The following is a 16,561-nucleotide window of genomic DNA, read 5'->3' on the forward strand; positions in this document are numbered from 1 at the left end:
AAGGCTTCTATCTCCTTCTCATCAAATCTTGGCAATATTTGGGACATATTTCAATCGATTCAAACCAAGCCTTCGACTATGATGCTCATGCTCACAATCTTCATCACTATCCTCAGACTGTATGTTTCTCTTTACATCCGCCAATTTTAACTCATGTTTCATGGCCATTTTCTGAAGTTGAAAGTCTCTCTTTTTTGCCTTTCTTCTCCTTTTCTTTTTTCCTTATCTGTACCTCCATTTCTCTTTCCTTTTGTTCTAAGAATAGGGCTATTCTTTCTATTTCCCTTTCTTCTCTCTTTTTCTTTCCCCCTCATTTCATATTCAAGCTGCTTTAATTCTATTTCATGTTCAAGCTGCTTGATCTATAATTGAATTCTTGCCATTTCCGATGATTCTGACTGTGTCTGAGGCAATTTTAAATGCTCAGCTACTGCCGCAATTACCTCTACTTTTTGTATTTTGTCAGGTAATGTTAACTGCAATGATTTTGCCAAACGTAACAGTCTTTTTTTTAGTCTCTGTTTGTAAGGTACCGTGTGTGACCTTCTCCACCCGCAAAAACTTCTGAGCCTCTGGAACAGCCATTGTCCAAACACATTCCCTACTTAAACTGGAATACCACACCTGAAAACAAACTCAAATATGCTCACCCCTCACTGTCTTTAAGTTCATTAAGCAAACCCAATGACTAATTACCACTTTTAAATTATCAAGTGGTCTGGACACCTTTTAACATGCAGAGAGAGAGAGAGAGAGAGAGAGAGAGAGAGAGAGAGAGAGTCAAGAAACGCCTTCTTTTGTCTGAATCCAGCTTCCAACAGTGTAAACCGAAAGTAGAACTCAGAGCCACAACCAGCTCCCAGCTCAGAAGGAAAGTAAAACCCAGTGCCACAGCCCAGCTCCAACAACACAATGACATCACTGAAGCCATGTGATTAACACAATTTCTTAAAGGGACACTCCCATGACACCCCCCAAGAAAAAAATAACCATCAACTTCAAAGATGGTTTCATTTTTCACTTTCCTTCAAGAAAATGGGCTCTTTTCTACTTTCCTCGTATTCCTCAAGTGCTTTATCAGTTTTTAGTTGCCTAGACCTCACGTATGCATCCGTTTTCGTCTTGACTAGACTCGCAATTTCCCTGGTCATCCACGGTTTCTGAATCCTGCCTTTCCTTTTTACCAGCACATGCCTGTCCTGCACTCCCATCAACTGCTCCTTAAAAGACTCCCACATGCCAAATGATGATTTACCCTCAAACTAATTCTCCCAAACAACTGCCTCCAAATCCTGCCTAATCTACTTGTAGTTATCCATACCCCAATTTAGCACCTTAACCCTCGGAGAACACTCGTCCTTTTCCATGAGTATCTGAAAGCTTACTGAATTGATGTCACTGTATGCCACGTGTTCCCCCACTGCAACCTGGATAACATGGGCTCATTCTCTCGTACTACGTCCAATATAGCCCATCTCTCGTTGGCCTATGCACATATTGTTCCAAAAAACCTTCTTGGACACACTTAACAAATTCCTCACCATCCAAGCCCCAAAGGATTTCCAGTCAATGTAAGGAAAATTAAAGTCTCCCACTACAACAACTCTATTATTTCTACATCTATCCATAATCTGCTTACTTATCTTCAACTTCCCGTGGGTTGTTGGGAAGCCTGTAGTACACGTCCATCATAGTGACTGCCCCCTTACTGTTTCTGAGTTCTACCCACAGTGCATCCTTACTTGATTCTTCCAGTGTCCTCCCTCTGTACAGCTGTAATATGTTCTCTAACCAGTATTGCAACTTCCCTACCCGTCTTACCTTTCTCCCCATCTCGCCTAAAACACCTATACCCTGGAATATTTAACTGCCAGTCCTGTTCCTTTTTTAACCCAGTCTCCATTACAACAACCATATCCAAGTTCCACGCATGAATCAAGGCTTTAAGTTCATCTGTCTTACCTGTTACACTCCGTGAATTGAAGCAGATACACTCCAGACCTCCAGGCCCACTGAGTTCGACCTCTCTAAGCCTGCCCTTCCTTTGAGCCAGCCTGGCCCTGGTACCATGCTCATCCCAAGTCTCTACAATTGCTGGCTTACTACTCTGATTCACAACCCCCTGCCACATTAGTTGAAACCCTTCTCGTTTAGTCCCTGTTTATTCCTTTAATTTTATTTTTGCCGTTACTTTTTTGATTCATGGATGATTAATGGACATGTGTCTTTGAGGAAAGTGGTATGTGCCTTCAATTCAAACAGAAGCAACCAGACAAGACTCTGTTGGTTTAAACTGGAGATTGACCCATAACAGAGAGTGGCTGGGACACGGTTTGATTGATTTGGCTGGTGGCCAATAAATTGGCCCAATAGATTGTGCACTGCCCGGTAACAGGTGGTGATTTGATCTGACCCCACTGTAATGGTTCAGAGGCAGATTTCAGTTTTGCTTTGGCAGTAAAAGGAGAAAACCTGGCTTTTTCCCACTCCACTATCTCCAGAAATAACCAGCTAATTCTCACCACAGGGTCACTGTGGGAAGCAACACTCTCTGTAGAAAAGCTGATGGAAGCAGAATCAATTCTCACCAGAATATCACTGAGAACCAACTCTCTCTGCAGAAAAGGCTGCTGGAAGACAATTGGATAACTCTCGCTCTGCATAAGTTCTAAATCTCTGATAAACCTCTCTGCAGAACAGGCTGATGTGAAGCCAGTGGCCTCTCCTGGAAAAGCTGTAAGATACTGATAACTGCAAGAAAAATCAGTACAGACTGTAAACCAGAGACTTTAATCCATACTTGTACTGTGAAGAAAGTGCACTAAATAACTCATCTGAAGCAAGGATTATATTCTTTTGACCACAAACCTTATTATTTTATCCCTCTGCTTGTCTGTCTTGTATGTGTGGGCTGAGGGCGAGGCAGTTAAAGAGGGCAGTAGGTTATCTTGGTCTTCAGTTGCATTGACTAAGCATTTCATCATTATCCTTGCTATAAATAAACAGCAATATGTTTCAACTTACACACCTGGTGACTGTAATTATTGGGCAGCCACGGGAATTTTTCCAAGAATATTGGTTAATTCACTTGTGTTGTGACTCCGGGGCACACTACTGAGAGGTTCTTTCCCCATGTGGGAATATCCAGGACCAGAGGGCAAAATCTTAGAGTAAGGTGTCATTAAGACAGAGATGAGGGGGAATTTCTTCTCCCAGAGGTTAGAGAATCTGTGGAATTCTTACCACAGTGGGTTGCAAAGACTAGATTGCGAAGTAAGTTCAAAGCTGAGATAGACAGGTTTTTAATCAATGAAGAAATCAAGGGTTGTGGGGATAAGGCGGCAAAGTGGAGTTGAGGATTATCAAATCAGTCATGATCTCATTAAATTGCAGAGCAGACGTGTTGGGCCAAATGGCCCATTTCTGTTCGCACCTCTTATGGCACCCTCACTGGCTTCCTGGGGAAGTCTAATCTCGCTATCAGCACAGGTAGGGTGCTGCTCCTCCCCAGCCATTTCAGTGCCCTGCTCCTCATAAGGGGTGAGAACTCAGATCTCAGCCCATTCCCCACTCCTCTCCCGTTCGTGTTTGAAGCATTCTTCTCTTGCTGAAAGACAAATAGATCAATTATGATTCCAATGTTTGTACATTAAATTCAGTAGCATGCATGCCTCTGACAACTGATAAGCCATCTCCAGTAAGTGATGAAGGAACCATTTGTCCTGTAACACATATGAGATTGAGAAAATAAAGTAGCTGGCACACATTCAGTGCTGATATCCCATCTGCTTATTGTGCATGACATCCCTGTATATTCTAGCCCTTAGGAGGGGGTCAGGTTGCATGAATAGATGGTGCACTTACCCTGTTGGATTGCAGCTGGTTATTCATCCCATTCATCCTCTTCTGACACTACTGGCTGGTTCTTTCTTGGGTCCCATGTGCATTAACCACCCCTGCGACTTCTTCCCAGGTAACCATGGTCAGACAAGAGAGCCTCCTGTTGCCATCCCTGGGAAACAGCACCTCCCACAATTCCAATTCGGCTGGAAGTCTTCAGAAGGAATTGCTGAACTGTGGGCCTTCAGGTTGCTGTCTTAACGTGGACATTTTTCTTGAATGCACAATCTGAAGGTCCTGGCCTGCAGTGAGCGAATGACTCTCTGGTGCCCTTAAAATATGGGACATGGAATTGCGTCCCCATGAGAAAACAATGGGCTCAGCGATTTCCTGCCTGCACCAGCATAAGATTTGCCATTCTTTGCATGGGTATATAAGTATGGCACATGTTCAACTGTCACATCCCCACAGTGGGCATCACTCCCACTTCCATGCCCACAACCAAACTTGGACTTTGAGTAGAAGATTCCATCCCATGTATGTTCTGAGTTAAAGGAGCTGCAAACTAACATTAAACCAGATGACAAGCAGCTTTGCAGTTAATTATAGTTAGAAGTTGTTTATTCAAATTCATCAAGTAACTTAGATGTATACTTTGAATTTATATATTAACACGCAAGCAGAAAAGATGGCATGGTGGTGAGGTGGTTAGCACTGCTGCCTCACGGGGCTGAGGATCGGGTTCGATCCCGGCCCTGGGTCACTGTCCGTGTGGAGTTTGCACATTCTCCCCATGTCTGCGAGGGTCTCACCCCCACAACCCAAAGATATGCAGGGTAGCTGGATTGGACATGCTAAATTGCCCTTAATTCGAAAAAAAATTAATTGGGTACTCTAAATGTATTTTTAACAACATGCAAGCTGAATACTCTATATACAGAGCAATCAAGCAACAGCCAGGCAGCCATACTTAATGAATCATGCCTGGCAATGTCACGCTGGCAGTACAGATTCACCAGAGGTGACGGCACAATGGTATACATTCAGGATTGAGTTGCCCCAGGAGTCCTCAACTTTGACCTGATGCCAGAGTCAAATATGTTAAGGAACCTCCTGCTATTGCAATCAACCACCAGCAGCCCATTGTTTTGCGAGGTTCAGTTCAGGCTAGCGGCTCACCAGCTTCTCAACGACAAGTAGGAATGGGCAATAAATGCTGGCCTAGCCAGCAATGTTCACATCATGCGAAAAAAATAACTTTTGATTTTTTTAAAAATTGCCTTTTGAACCATGAAATCTTTTGTCAGTACATCTCTCCTGCTCTACAACCTCTCAGACTTTTCCTTTTTGTTCTCTCCCACCTTCAGAACTGAAGAAAGAAAGAAATGAAGAATGGTCCTTGATCTGAAACATTGGGCAAGATTATCCATGCAACCTACTGTGAAACGAGGCAGCCCATATTGGCTGTCAGTAGGACTTTCTGGTCCCACTGTTGTCAACGGGGCTTCCTGTTGAATGCACCCCTCACTGCCGGGAAACCCGTGACTGGGGAGCGCTGTTGGCAGAACTGAACGTTTTGGCTGGTGTGAACAGCTGGAAAATCCAGCCATTAATTCTGCCCTAATGTTAACTGGGATTAAAAAAAGGTATATCAAGTGTAGAATTCTAAAATACATCAAGGGGAACATTTTCAGTTTGTGGGCCTAAAGTCCAAGAAGTGAAAGGAAATAAAACAGAAAATGCTGGAAAATCCCAGGTCTGGCAGCATTTGTGGAAAAATAAACAAGAGTTCTGAGTCCATATGACTGTTCTTCAGAGAAGAGGAATTCTGGATTTAGCTGTAGTGAATACATTTCGGCAGGTTGGAAGAGTATCAGTGGAGAGCATTTTGTTGGTATCGTGATAATAATTCAGTTGGATTCAACAAAGTTATGGAAAGGACAAAGATAGGCCAGGAGCAAAAGTTCTAAATTGGTGAAAGATCAATTATATCAATTACTTGGTAAGTAGTTTGGCAAAAGTAGAAACAGTTAGTCAGGACAGTGGGTGACATTCAAGGTGGAGATAGTAATAATAATAATCTTAAATATTGTCACAAGTAGGCTTACATTAACACTGCAATGAAGTTACCGTGAAAATCCCCTCGTCACCACATTCTGGTGCCTGTGCAGGTACAGGGACGGAGAATTCAGAATGTCCAATTCACCTAATAGCACGTCTTTCGGGACTTGTAGATGTAAACCGGAGCACCCAGATGAAACCCACACAGACATGGGGAGAACATGCACAGACAGTGACACAAGCTGGGAAACGAACTTGGGACGCTGGCGCTGTAAAGCAACAGTGCTACAATGAGGGTTCAGAATAAAAACATTCTGCATAGCAAAAGGGTGCAACTCCCAAATCTAGTTCTCTTGAATTTAAAGCAGCATACAGGTTAAATAAGGCAAAAATGAAACTCATCTCAGGTGATGAGAGCTAAATACCATACTTGCTGAGTACAGAAATTACCAGAGTAAAGGGAGGACATGAACAAATATTGGCAAGTAAAATCAAGGAAAACCCAAGGGCAGGATTCGCCGTTTCTGAGTCTAAGTGTTGGCGCCAATGGAGAATCCGTGGAGTTTAATGACCGAAAAACCGGCGCCGCACCTGGACCGATTCCGCTACTGTTGAGGGGCTAGCACCGGTGCCACGTGGAACACACAATTCCACTGAAAAATGGTGCGTGATACGCCGGGTCTGTGATCGACATTTGGGAGGCTGACAAGCTGCAGCCGCACATACACATTACACTCCTCACACACACTTATCCATGCCAAAAAGATAACACTGGTTGCGCTGGAAAGTGCCATACAGCTGATGGGTTGTCTGGGACCAGAGGGCATCCAGGAAGGTGCCCTGGGGGAGACATCTATATGACCTGTGGCACCAAGTTCAAAGTGGATTCTGAGCGGCATGCGCAGCTGGACGGCTGCCTTGCCGGCTGCGGCAACGGTGTTGCCTTCCTGTCCAGCCTGACCCCACATCCCACTTCCTGGCCACCCCTCACTACTCCCCCCAGCCCTGGCAGAAGTTGCTCGGCCAATGGCACAACTGCCAGCACAGTACGGCCATGTTGGACATTTTCCGTACCCCCCTCAGCAGCTGCCACACCGGTTTCACGATACCAAGCATAAGTGAACCACGTTGTCGGGAACTCAGCCCATCAGAGGCGGAGAATCGCGGAGGCCCTGGAGTGTACTGGGTCGGGCCCACTAATGACATGCAAACAGTGCCGACTGTACGCGCGTAGTGAAACGCACTGACACCGTTTGAGGCAATGGAGAATTGCGATTTGGCGTCAAATCGGCACCTGCCATGATTTTAGCGTTGAAAGCTATTCTCCGCCAAATCACATTCCCCAATTTGGGTGTTGGCTAGCGGAGAACCCTGCCCATGATGTTTTGTAGATGCATAAAGATTGAGAGAAAGAGAGGGGCCTATTAGAGTCCGAAAAGGTAATGTGAGTGTGGACGGGAAGACATGGGGAAGATTTCAAAATTAATACTTTGGACTTAATTAAAAAATCGAATGCAGACAATGAAGTTCAGGAGAGTATGAAATGTTGGATATGATAAACAGTGGCAAAGAAAATATTAATAGGTTTAACTTTATTTTTAATTATTTTTTCATGGATGTGGACATGACTGGCAAGGGAAGCACTTGTTGCCCATCTCCAATTGCCCTTGGACTGAGCAGCTTATGAGACCATTTCAGAGGGCAATTAAGAGTTTAAAAAAAATTAATTTACAGGATGTGGGCGTCGCTGGCTAGGCCAGCATTTTTTGCCCATCCGTAGTTGCCCATCAGAAGTCGGTAATGAACTTTCTTCTTGAACCACTGCAGTCCATATGGTGTAGGTACAGCCAGTGCTGTTAAGGAGGGAGTTCCAGGATTTTGACAGTGAAGCAACAGCGATACATTTCCAAGTCAGGATGGTGAGTGTCTTCGAGGAGAACTTCGAGGTGTGTTTCCATGTGTCTGCTGCCCCTGTCCTTCTAAATGGTAGCTGTTGTGTGTGTGGAAGGTGTTGTCTACGAAGACTTGTTGCATTCCTGCACTGCATCTTCTAGATGGTACACAAGGCTGCCACTGCACGTTGATGGTGGAAGGAATGAATCAAACAGGCTGCTTTGCCCTGGATGGTGTCAAGCCTAGTGTTGTTGGAGCTGCACTCACCCAGGCAAGTGGCGAGTATCCCATTACACTCCTGATTTGTGTCTTGTAGATGGTAGACAGGCTTTGGGTTGGGGATCAGGAGGGGGTTGCGCACTGTAGATTCCTAGCCTTTGATCTGCCTTAATAGCCACAGTAATAATATGGCTAGTCCAGTTCATTTTCTGATCAATGGTAAACCCCCCCCTCCCAACCCGAGGATGTTGATTGTATGGGATTCAGCTATGGTAATGCCATTGAATGTCATGGGGCAATGGTTAGATCCTCTCTTGCAAGAGATGGTCATTGCCTGGAACTTGCATGGCGTGAATGTAACTTGACCACATTGACATGGATCTCAAGTCAGAAGAAGGCCGGACCAATAAAGGATAGGTAATTTCTTCTCTAAAGAACATTGGCTAACTAATTGGGCTTTTAGAACAATCTTATACATTTTCAGGATGTGGGCTAGGCTGCTAGTTATTATCTATCCCTAATTGTCCTGGAGAAGGTGGTGGTGGGCTACCTTCTTCGACTGCTGCATCACTGAAGTGTGGGTAACAGCACAGTGCTGTTAGGGAGGGAGTTCCAGGATGTGACCCACAAACAGTGAGGGAACAGGGATATACTTCCAAGTTAGAATGGTGAGTGGCTTGAAGGGAAATTTCCAGATGGTGATGTTCCCAGTTTTGTGCTGCCCTTGTTCTCCTAGATGGTAGTGAATGTGGAAGATGGCTTTCATGATCACCGTTAAGGAGACTACCTTTCAGTTTCAGATTTTCTTTATTGAATTGAATTCAAATTCTACCAGCTGCCCTGATGGGAATTGAAATCAGTGTCCCAACATTAGCCTGGGTCTCTGGATTGCTTTTATACCATCATGTGATCAAAGTTGGAACTTGTGCCAAATATTTCTCAGTTGTTCAACTTTCAAATAACCACTATCCTTGCTAAGGTAAATCCAAATTAATTTTTCAGGAAAATTTGGCATCATGGAAAAAGTTGAGGTTACTCAACAAATAGTGTCCAGGGCCCAAGACACTATTCCAGCAAACATCAGTCCCTTTGTGGGAACACATTGCCAGAGCAATTGTGGCAATCTAGCAAGGCCTAGAGTAAGGCCCGATTACACCTGGGTAATCTAAATTAAAGAATTGAATACTTTAAACCCAGTCACAGACACTCCAGCACACAGCACCGTGGGAATTCGAACTGGCCAAGTTGGAATACATAACCAATAGACAATCTGTCAGAACATATCTTGACCTGCCCCATTAATCACACATCAGGAGATCATCACACGCTTTTGATATGCACAGGTCTACTGTCTGTTACCTTATATGGAAACAGGTTATGTGTAACCACATCAGAGATGGACATCAAGGGTGGGCTCAGGTGGCCTGTCAAGCAATCAACAACCAGACCATTGGGTGCTGAGACCCCCTCCCAAGGCATCACTGGCAGAAAGCCAGAGGAAATGGCAAAACGGCACGAAGGAAGGGGATTAAAAACAGGCACCCAAGGCACATCAGGAGCGAAGTCTCCATGCAGAGGCAATCAAGACGACTGACCAGAGAAGGTAGAAACAGCGTGCGAGAACCACCTTTACGACGATTAACCAAATGGGTTCACGGATCAGATCCACGACATACCAAGCCATCCTCACGGGTAGTATAAACCAATCTTGGGTACCTCTAGATTATATTTGTAGGTTGTAGACAAGTAAATGTGGGTAGTATACAGGGCGGAACGGTAGCACAGTGGTTAGCACTGTTGCTTCAAGCACCAGATTTCCAGGTTCGATTCCCGGCTTGGATCACTGTCTGTGCGGAGTCTGCATGTCCTACCTGTGCCTGCATGGGTTTCCTCCGGGTGCTCCGGTTTCGTCCTACAAGTTCCGAAAGATGTGCTGTTAGGTAAACTGAACATTTGAATTTTCCCTCAGTGTACCCGAACAGGTGCCAGAATGTGGAAACTAGGGGCTTTTCACAGTAACCTCATTGCAGTGTTAATATAAGCCGACTTGTGACAATAAAGATTATTATTAAATGGTGTGCAATAAATATTGTTGAACTTGAATTTGTGTTTGTGGTTTGTTGTCCTTGTTATTAAAGACACCACGGTAAAACCTTTGAGTAAGTGAACTGGTCGAAAGTATGAGATTTTACAGACATTAGAATTTTGATATAGCTATATGATGCACTAATCAGAACTTATTAGAATACCGTATGCAGCTGCTCATCAAAAAGGGAATGCAGAGGAACAAAACTGATGCAAAGAAGTGGAGAAGCTGAAGCTCAATGGATAGAAAGGGAAACTGGAGAAACAAATAAAGCATTAAATGGATAGATTCGCTGAAACTGGAATATTAGTCTGAAGTTGGAACAAGAGGATATTTGTAAACCTTTGTAAAAGATTACATCTCAAAAATTATCATTCATTTCACTTAAAACTCAGAACTTGGACTAAAGAAATATTTCACCTCATTCATCTTTGGATTTGCATTCAGATTCCCAGAGCTAAATGGGCAATGCCCTAAAGCTGGTGTACCATCTGAAACCCTAGAATGGCCACTGTTTGAAATATTCTTCTCATAATGTAAATGCAAATTGCAACACCTTGATTCAAGGCATCACAGTATGAGTAACACTTTGAGTCTTAACACATTGCCAGTAAACAAGGTGAAGTGGGAAATAAGATGGGAGATGGTCAGAGACTGATTAAGAGTATTAACACCAACATTTCCATTATTCAGTATGTTTCAATTTGCTCAATAGGAGTTGTTTCCTTGAACTTCAAAGCAACTGTAGTGCATTTAAAATCTAGTTTCATTTATAGATTTCTATATAAATTTAGCAATACCTTTTATATTTTTTCTTCAGCTCTTCAAGTTCATCAAGAACCTTTCTCAATTTGGTTTTGCATTGACTAGTACCCAATACCTGCATAGAACAAAAGGCACAGTTTTTTCACTCAGTGAAACTTTTTCAAATATTGGGCTACTGTGATGACAAGTGGCAGGTATTGCTTAACATAGATATATCCAAGTGGTGAGCTTGAGGAAAAAGAATAAACAATGGGAATATAAACTGAATGATGAAATATTACTGACACATGGAGTGAATCTGAGGTACCAGTGGAAAGCCTATTAAACAATTTCAGAGTGCGTGGCAAAATGGGAGAGGCACTGGTGAGGGTATTGTCTGAGGGATGGAAATAATCCTGAGGTAATGGTGCTTGTATGGCCCCATTTTCGGGCCCCATCGGAGCATTGTATATATTGCTGGACCAGAACATCTTTGAGAGGGTTATAATAGCAGGCTACAAACTGATGAGGCAGAGAAGAATAAAACTAGGAATGATTATACCAGAGAAGGCCAAGCTCAACATATCTCATGGAGGGCTGCAGATAAACGGAATACTTTTCTGACCAATCAGGCAACCTGGAAAGCAATGCATATAACTGTGAGCAGTCAATTCTGCTTGGATTCTGAACAGAGCATTTAACAAGATGAAAGCTGATAGTGGGGATTGCCCAGAGCATGGAAGTACATGATCAAGGTCAATGATTACAGTACATAAAACTTCAGAAAAGGCCAAACTGATATCATGTTCTTATGAAAGATCAATTGGAAACAATGGACTGAATTTTACCAGGGGGAGATGTAGAAAAGATACTTGGATCAGTGGCACATAGACTGGTGACAGGACTCCCTCAGTGGCTCTACAAGGAAGAGTCAATTCAGGGCTAGCAGGTTGGGAGGAAATCAATTAAAGGTAATGGGCTTGTTATAGTATCAGCAGCTCGCTGTGAGGCAGGATAGTCGAGGACACATACACAGCATTTAGACAGGTTGCTCAGAGGCTATAAAAGTTGGGGGGAGGGGCTTTCATCACAAGGAAGAGTCACGCCATGGTACAGTAATGCCTCCTTCAATTTGGTTATTGAAGGTGACAATAACCAGATGTGGAATCAAATATATGAACAGTCTATAAAGGTAAATGCCTGTATCTTGGCATATAGTACTGACAGGTACAGATGGATGGTAAAGGCCTCTTCTGAAAGCTCAGCAAGGCTGATTCTGGGAACTTCTTGGTTTGTGGCCTCTTGTACTTGACCTCATGTGTGGCACATGCTGATCAATTGCAAATCGTTACCATGTATGTTACTGTAAGTGCAGTGGTACCCAATTACCAATCAGCCTATCCGCCCTCCTCCGTTGACAATCTTCTTGCTCACAATTTGCCTCCAGTACTACTTCCCTCTGGAGCACCAGGTTGTGCAATATGCAATAATGATAGAGGATACCCTCAAGGGTGTGTATTGTTGGGCTCTACCAGACCTATTGCAGGGCTCCATCTTGTCTACCAAGATAAACCATGACTAGATTTCCCAGCTCACCAGGCCGTTAATCACGACCATCAAGGCTCCCAAACACACACAGGCAGAGGATGCATATTACTGCAGTCATTTGACTAGAAGAGCCAACATTGGCCCAATGAAGATGAAGCTTAAATACCTCTGACCTTAATTGATCAAGGAGAAATTTTCCAATCTCTCCTTATAATTTGGTTACTGGTTAGAACTCTTGATCATTGTTGGAGAAAACCAGACTTCAGTTTAGCAATGATATAAAAGCCTTACAGAATGGGTAGAGGGAATTCAACAGAATAATAATAATTGCTTATTGTCACAAGTGGGCTTCAATTAAGTTACTGTAAAAAACCTTAGTTGTCACATTCCGGCGCCTGTTCAGGGAGGCCGGTATGGGAATTGAACCCACGCTGCTGGCCTTGTTCTGCATTACAAGCCAGCTGTTTAGCCCACTGTGCTAAACCAGCCCCATGGAGACCAGACCAGCCCCAGAAGTTACCACGGATCACCACCTTTCATGACCTTTGGATGTTCCCAATGCTTTATACATTCAAGAAACTAGTGTCATGGAATCTTTTTCTGGTCCACACGCGAGGGCAGATGGGACCTTAAATTTAATATCTTAACCAAAAGACAGCACACATGCAGTGCTGATTAATTTTCACTGATTGGTCTCCAATCAGTTTTGAACAAGACATTCAATAGACTTTGAACGACTGAATTCTTTGTTGCTTTGCCAGCCTTTATCTAGTTTCCACAGTTAACTTTAGTAATTTGAAATTAAACACTGTTGAAGGGCAAAATTCATGAAACGTTTAGATTTTGAAAGCTGTAAATTCACAGACTAGTTGGCAGTGCATACGGTTCATGTAAGCGCATGATGAAAAATGTTTTTGCTTCACATCAATAATATGAGAGCATTATATCAGTTTAAATCACAGCTCAGCCTGATTCTGGAAACACTGAGGTTTCATGTACAGGATCCAGCTTCACTTTATTCTAGTCATCAAGCTCGAAGGTTTTGCAGAATTTTTCATACTAAAACAGTAGTAACAATAATAACACAAACTAGTGAATATTGACAGTGTAAAAAGAGAATATACAATGACAATTAAATAGACATTACCCCGACCCAGTCTTCCCACACCATCCCAATGAAGCACTCACCTCCCCCCCCCCCCCCCCCTACGAATTGCTGCTGCTGAGATTTTAATTTTCCCAGAGAAAGTCGACAAACGGCTGCCACCTCCGAGAGAACCCTAGCGTAGACCCTCATAAGGCAAACTTTATTTTCGAGGCTGAGAAACCCAGCCATGTCGTTAACCTAAGTCTCTACACTCGGGGGCTTCGAGTCCCTCCGTATTAATAAAATCCGTGTCCGGGGTATTAGGGAGACAAAGGCCAAGACGTCGGCCTCTTTCACTCTCTGAACTCTCAGGTCATCTGACACTCCAAAGATCACTATCTCTGGACTCGGCACCATCCGTGTGTTAAGCACCTTGGACATTGCCCGCGCGAACCCTTGCCAGAACTCTCTAAGCTCCGGACATGCACAAAACATGTGGACATGGTTTGCAAGGCTGCCCTTGCACCTCATACAACTGTCTTCTACCCCAAAAACTTGCTCATTCTCGCTGCCGTCATGTGCGCCCGGTGGACCACCTTAAATTGAATTAGACTGAGCCTGGCACATGATGAAGAGGAATTAATCCTGCCCAGGACCTCTGCCCACAGACCAGCTTCCAACTCCTCACCTAGCTCCTCCTCCCACCTGCCCTCGAGCTCCTCCACTGGGATTTCCTCCGCCTCCTGTAGCTCCTGGTAGATATCCGACACCCACCCATCCCCCACCCAGGTGCCGGAGACCACCCTGTCCTGTATCCTCACCTGTTTTTTTCAGGAAAGCTCGTACTTGCAGATATTTAAAGGCGTTTCCTGGCGGCAGATTAAATTTGTCCTCTAGCGCCTTCAAACAGGGAAAGCTTCCATCTATGAACAAATCTCCCATCCTTCTGATGCTGGCCCTCTGCCAGCTCTGGAACTCACCATCCACCCTACCCGGGACAAAGCTGTGGTTGTTGCATTTCGGGGTCCAGACCCACGCTCCACCTTCTTGTACCTCCTCCACTGTCCCCAGATCCGCAGTGTTGCCACCACCACCGGACTTGTGGAGTAACGGGTCGGCTAGAACGGCAAAGGAGCCGATATCAAAGCTCCCAGACTAGTATCCTTACATGACGCCGCCTCCAGCTGCTCCCACACGCTGCCCCCCCCCAATCGGCCACTTCCTAATCATAGCTATATTGGCCGCCCAGTAGTAGTTGCGAAAGTTCGGCAGAGCCAACCCCCCCCCCCACGCCCCCCCCCCCCCCCCCCCCCCCCCACGCGCACCCCCCCCCCCCCCCAGACTGCGCTCCAACAGCGATCTCCTTACTCGCAGGGTCTTATTCGCCCACACAAAGCCCGCAATGATCCTACTCACCCGCTTAAAAAAGGCCTTAGGGATGAAGATGGGGAGGCACTGAAAGACAAACAAAAATCTGGGGAGGACATTCATTTTCACGGTCTGCACCGTCCTACCAGTGACAGCGGGAGCATGTCCCACCTTTTAAAGTTCCCTTCCATTTGCTCCACCAACCGGGTCAGGTTGAGCCTGTGCAGGGCATCCCATTTCCTGGCCACCTGTATACCCAGGTAACGAAAACCTTTCTCTACCATCCTGAGCGGCAACTCTTTCAGTCTCTCCTTCTGCCCCTTGGCCTGGATCACAAACAACTCGCTCTTTCCCATGTTCAGTTTGTACCCTGAAAAACTACCAAAATCACTCAGGATCTGCAGAACCTCCCCCATCCCCTCCACAGTGTCCGAAATGTACAGGAGCAAATCATCCGCGTATAGCGAGATCCGATGTTCCACCCCCTCCCGAACCAGTCCCCGCCAGTTCCTCGAGGCTCTCAGTGCCATAGCTAGTGATTCTCTAGCTGGGGCAAATAGTAACAGGGAGAGGGGACACCCCTGCCTCGTTCCCCGGTGAAGCTCGAAGTACCCCGACCTCAGCCGGTTTGTACATACACTTGCTACAGGCATCTTGTACAGCAATTTCACCCAGCCAATAAAGCCCTCACCAAACCCGAACCTCCCCAGTGTTTCCCACAGGTACTCCCACTCCACCCGGTCAAAGGCTTTCTCTACGTCCATCGCTGTTACCACCTCCGCCTCCCCTCCCTCCGAGGGCATCATAATAAAATTCAAAAGTCTCCGGACATTGTCTGTCTTTAACAAACCCAGTCTGGTCTTCCTCTATCACCCCTGGGACGCAATTATCAATTCTTGTGGCCAGAATCTTAGCTAGCAATTTTGCATCCACGTTTAAAAGCAAAATCGGCCCATATGACCCGCAATGTTCCGGGTCCTTCCCTCATATAAGAATGAGTGAGATCAAGGCCTGTGACATTGTTTGGGGGGGGGGGGGGGGGGGGTTCCTTTCTCTCTAGCCTCATTGAAGGTCCTCATCAGGAGTGGGCTCAATATTTCCAAAAATTTCTCATAGAATTCTACCTGGTAATCGTCCGGCCCCGGGGCTTTACCCGATTGCATGCCCTCTATACCCTTGACAATCTCCTCCAATTCAATCGGGGGCCCCCAGCCCCTCCACCAGGTTGTCTTCCATCTTTGGAAACCTCAACTGGTCCAAAAATTGCCTCATCCCTTCCGTTCCCATTGGGGGCTGCGACTCATATAGTTTACTACAGAACTCCTTAAAGACTCCATTCAGCCCCCCTGGATCCAAGACCATGTTACCCTCCTTAGTCTTTACTCCCCCGATTTCCCTGTCCAGCTTCCTCTTTCGCAGTTGGTGTGCCAGCATTCTACTCGCTTTTTCCCCGTACTGATAGACTGCCCCCTTGCCTTCCTCATCTGTGCTACCGCTTTTCCCGTGGTCAGCAGTTCAAACTCCGCCTGCAGACTCTGCCGCTCCCTCAGTAGCCCCGCCTCGGGGGCCTCCGCGTGTCTCCTGTCCACTCGGAGTATCTCCTCCACCAGTCTCTCCCTCTCCGCTCTTTCTCTCTTTTCCCTATGGGATCGAATTGAGATGAGTTCCCCTCTGACAACTGCCTTCAGAGCCTCCCAGACCGCTGTCGCTGCTAC

The 16,561-nt window shown here is 45.3% G+C and overlaps 1 protein-coding gene across 1 annotated transcript in view; it reads right to left on the reverse strand.

Moving 5' to 3' along the window:
* The window catches only part of rbm44 (RNA binding motif protein 44), a 220,970-nt gene that overhangs the window by 135,596 nt on the left and 68,813 nt on the right, over positions 1-16,561 (reverse strand). The window contains exon 5 of the mRNA XM_038787013.1: positions 10,900-10,979. Within this exon, the coding sequence (XP_038642941.1) occupies positions 10,900-10,979 (80 nt within the window). The remainder of the gene's footprint in view (positions 1-10,899; positions 10,980-16,561) is intronic.

The sequence above is a fragment of the Scyliorhinus canicula genome, chromosome 2 (genome assembly GCF_902713615.1).
Source record: "Scyliorhinus canicula chromosome 2, sScyCan1.1, whole genome shotgun sequence".
In the NCBI taxonomy this organism is placed as follows: Eukaryota; Metazoa; Chordata; class Chondrichthyes; order Carcharhiniformes; family Scyliorhinidae; genus Scyliorhinus; species Scyliorhinus canicula.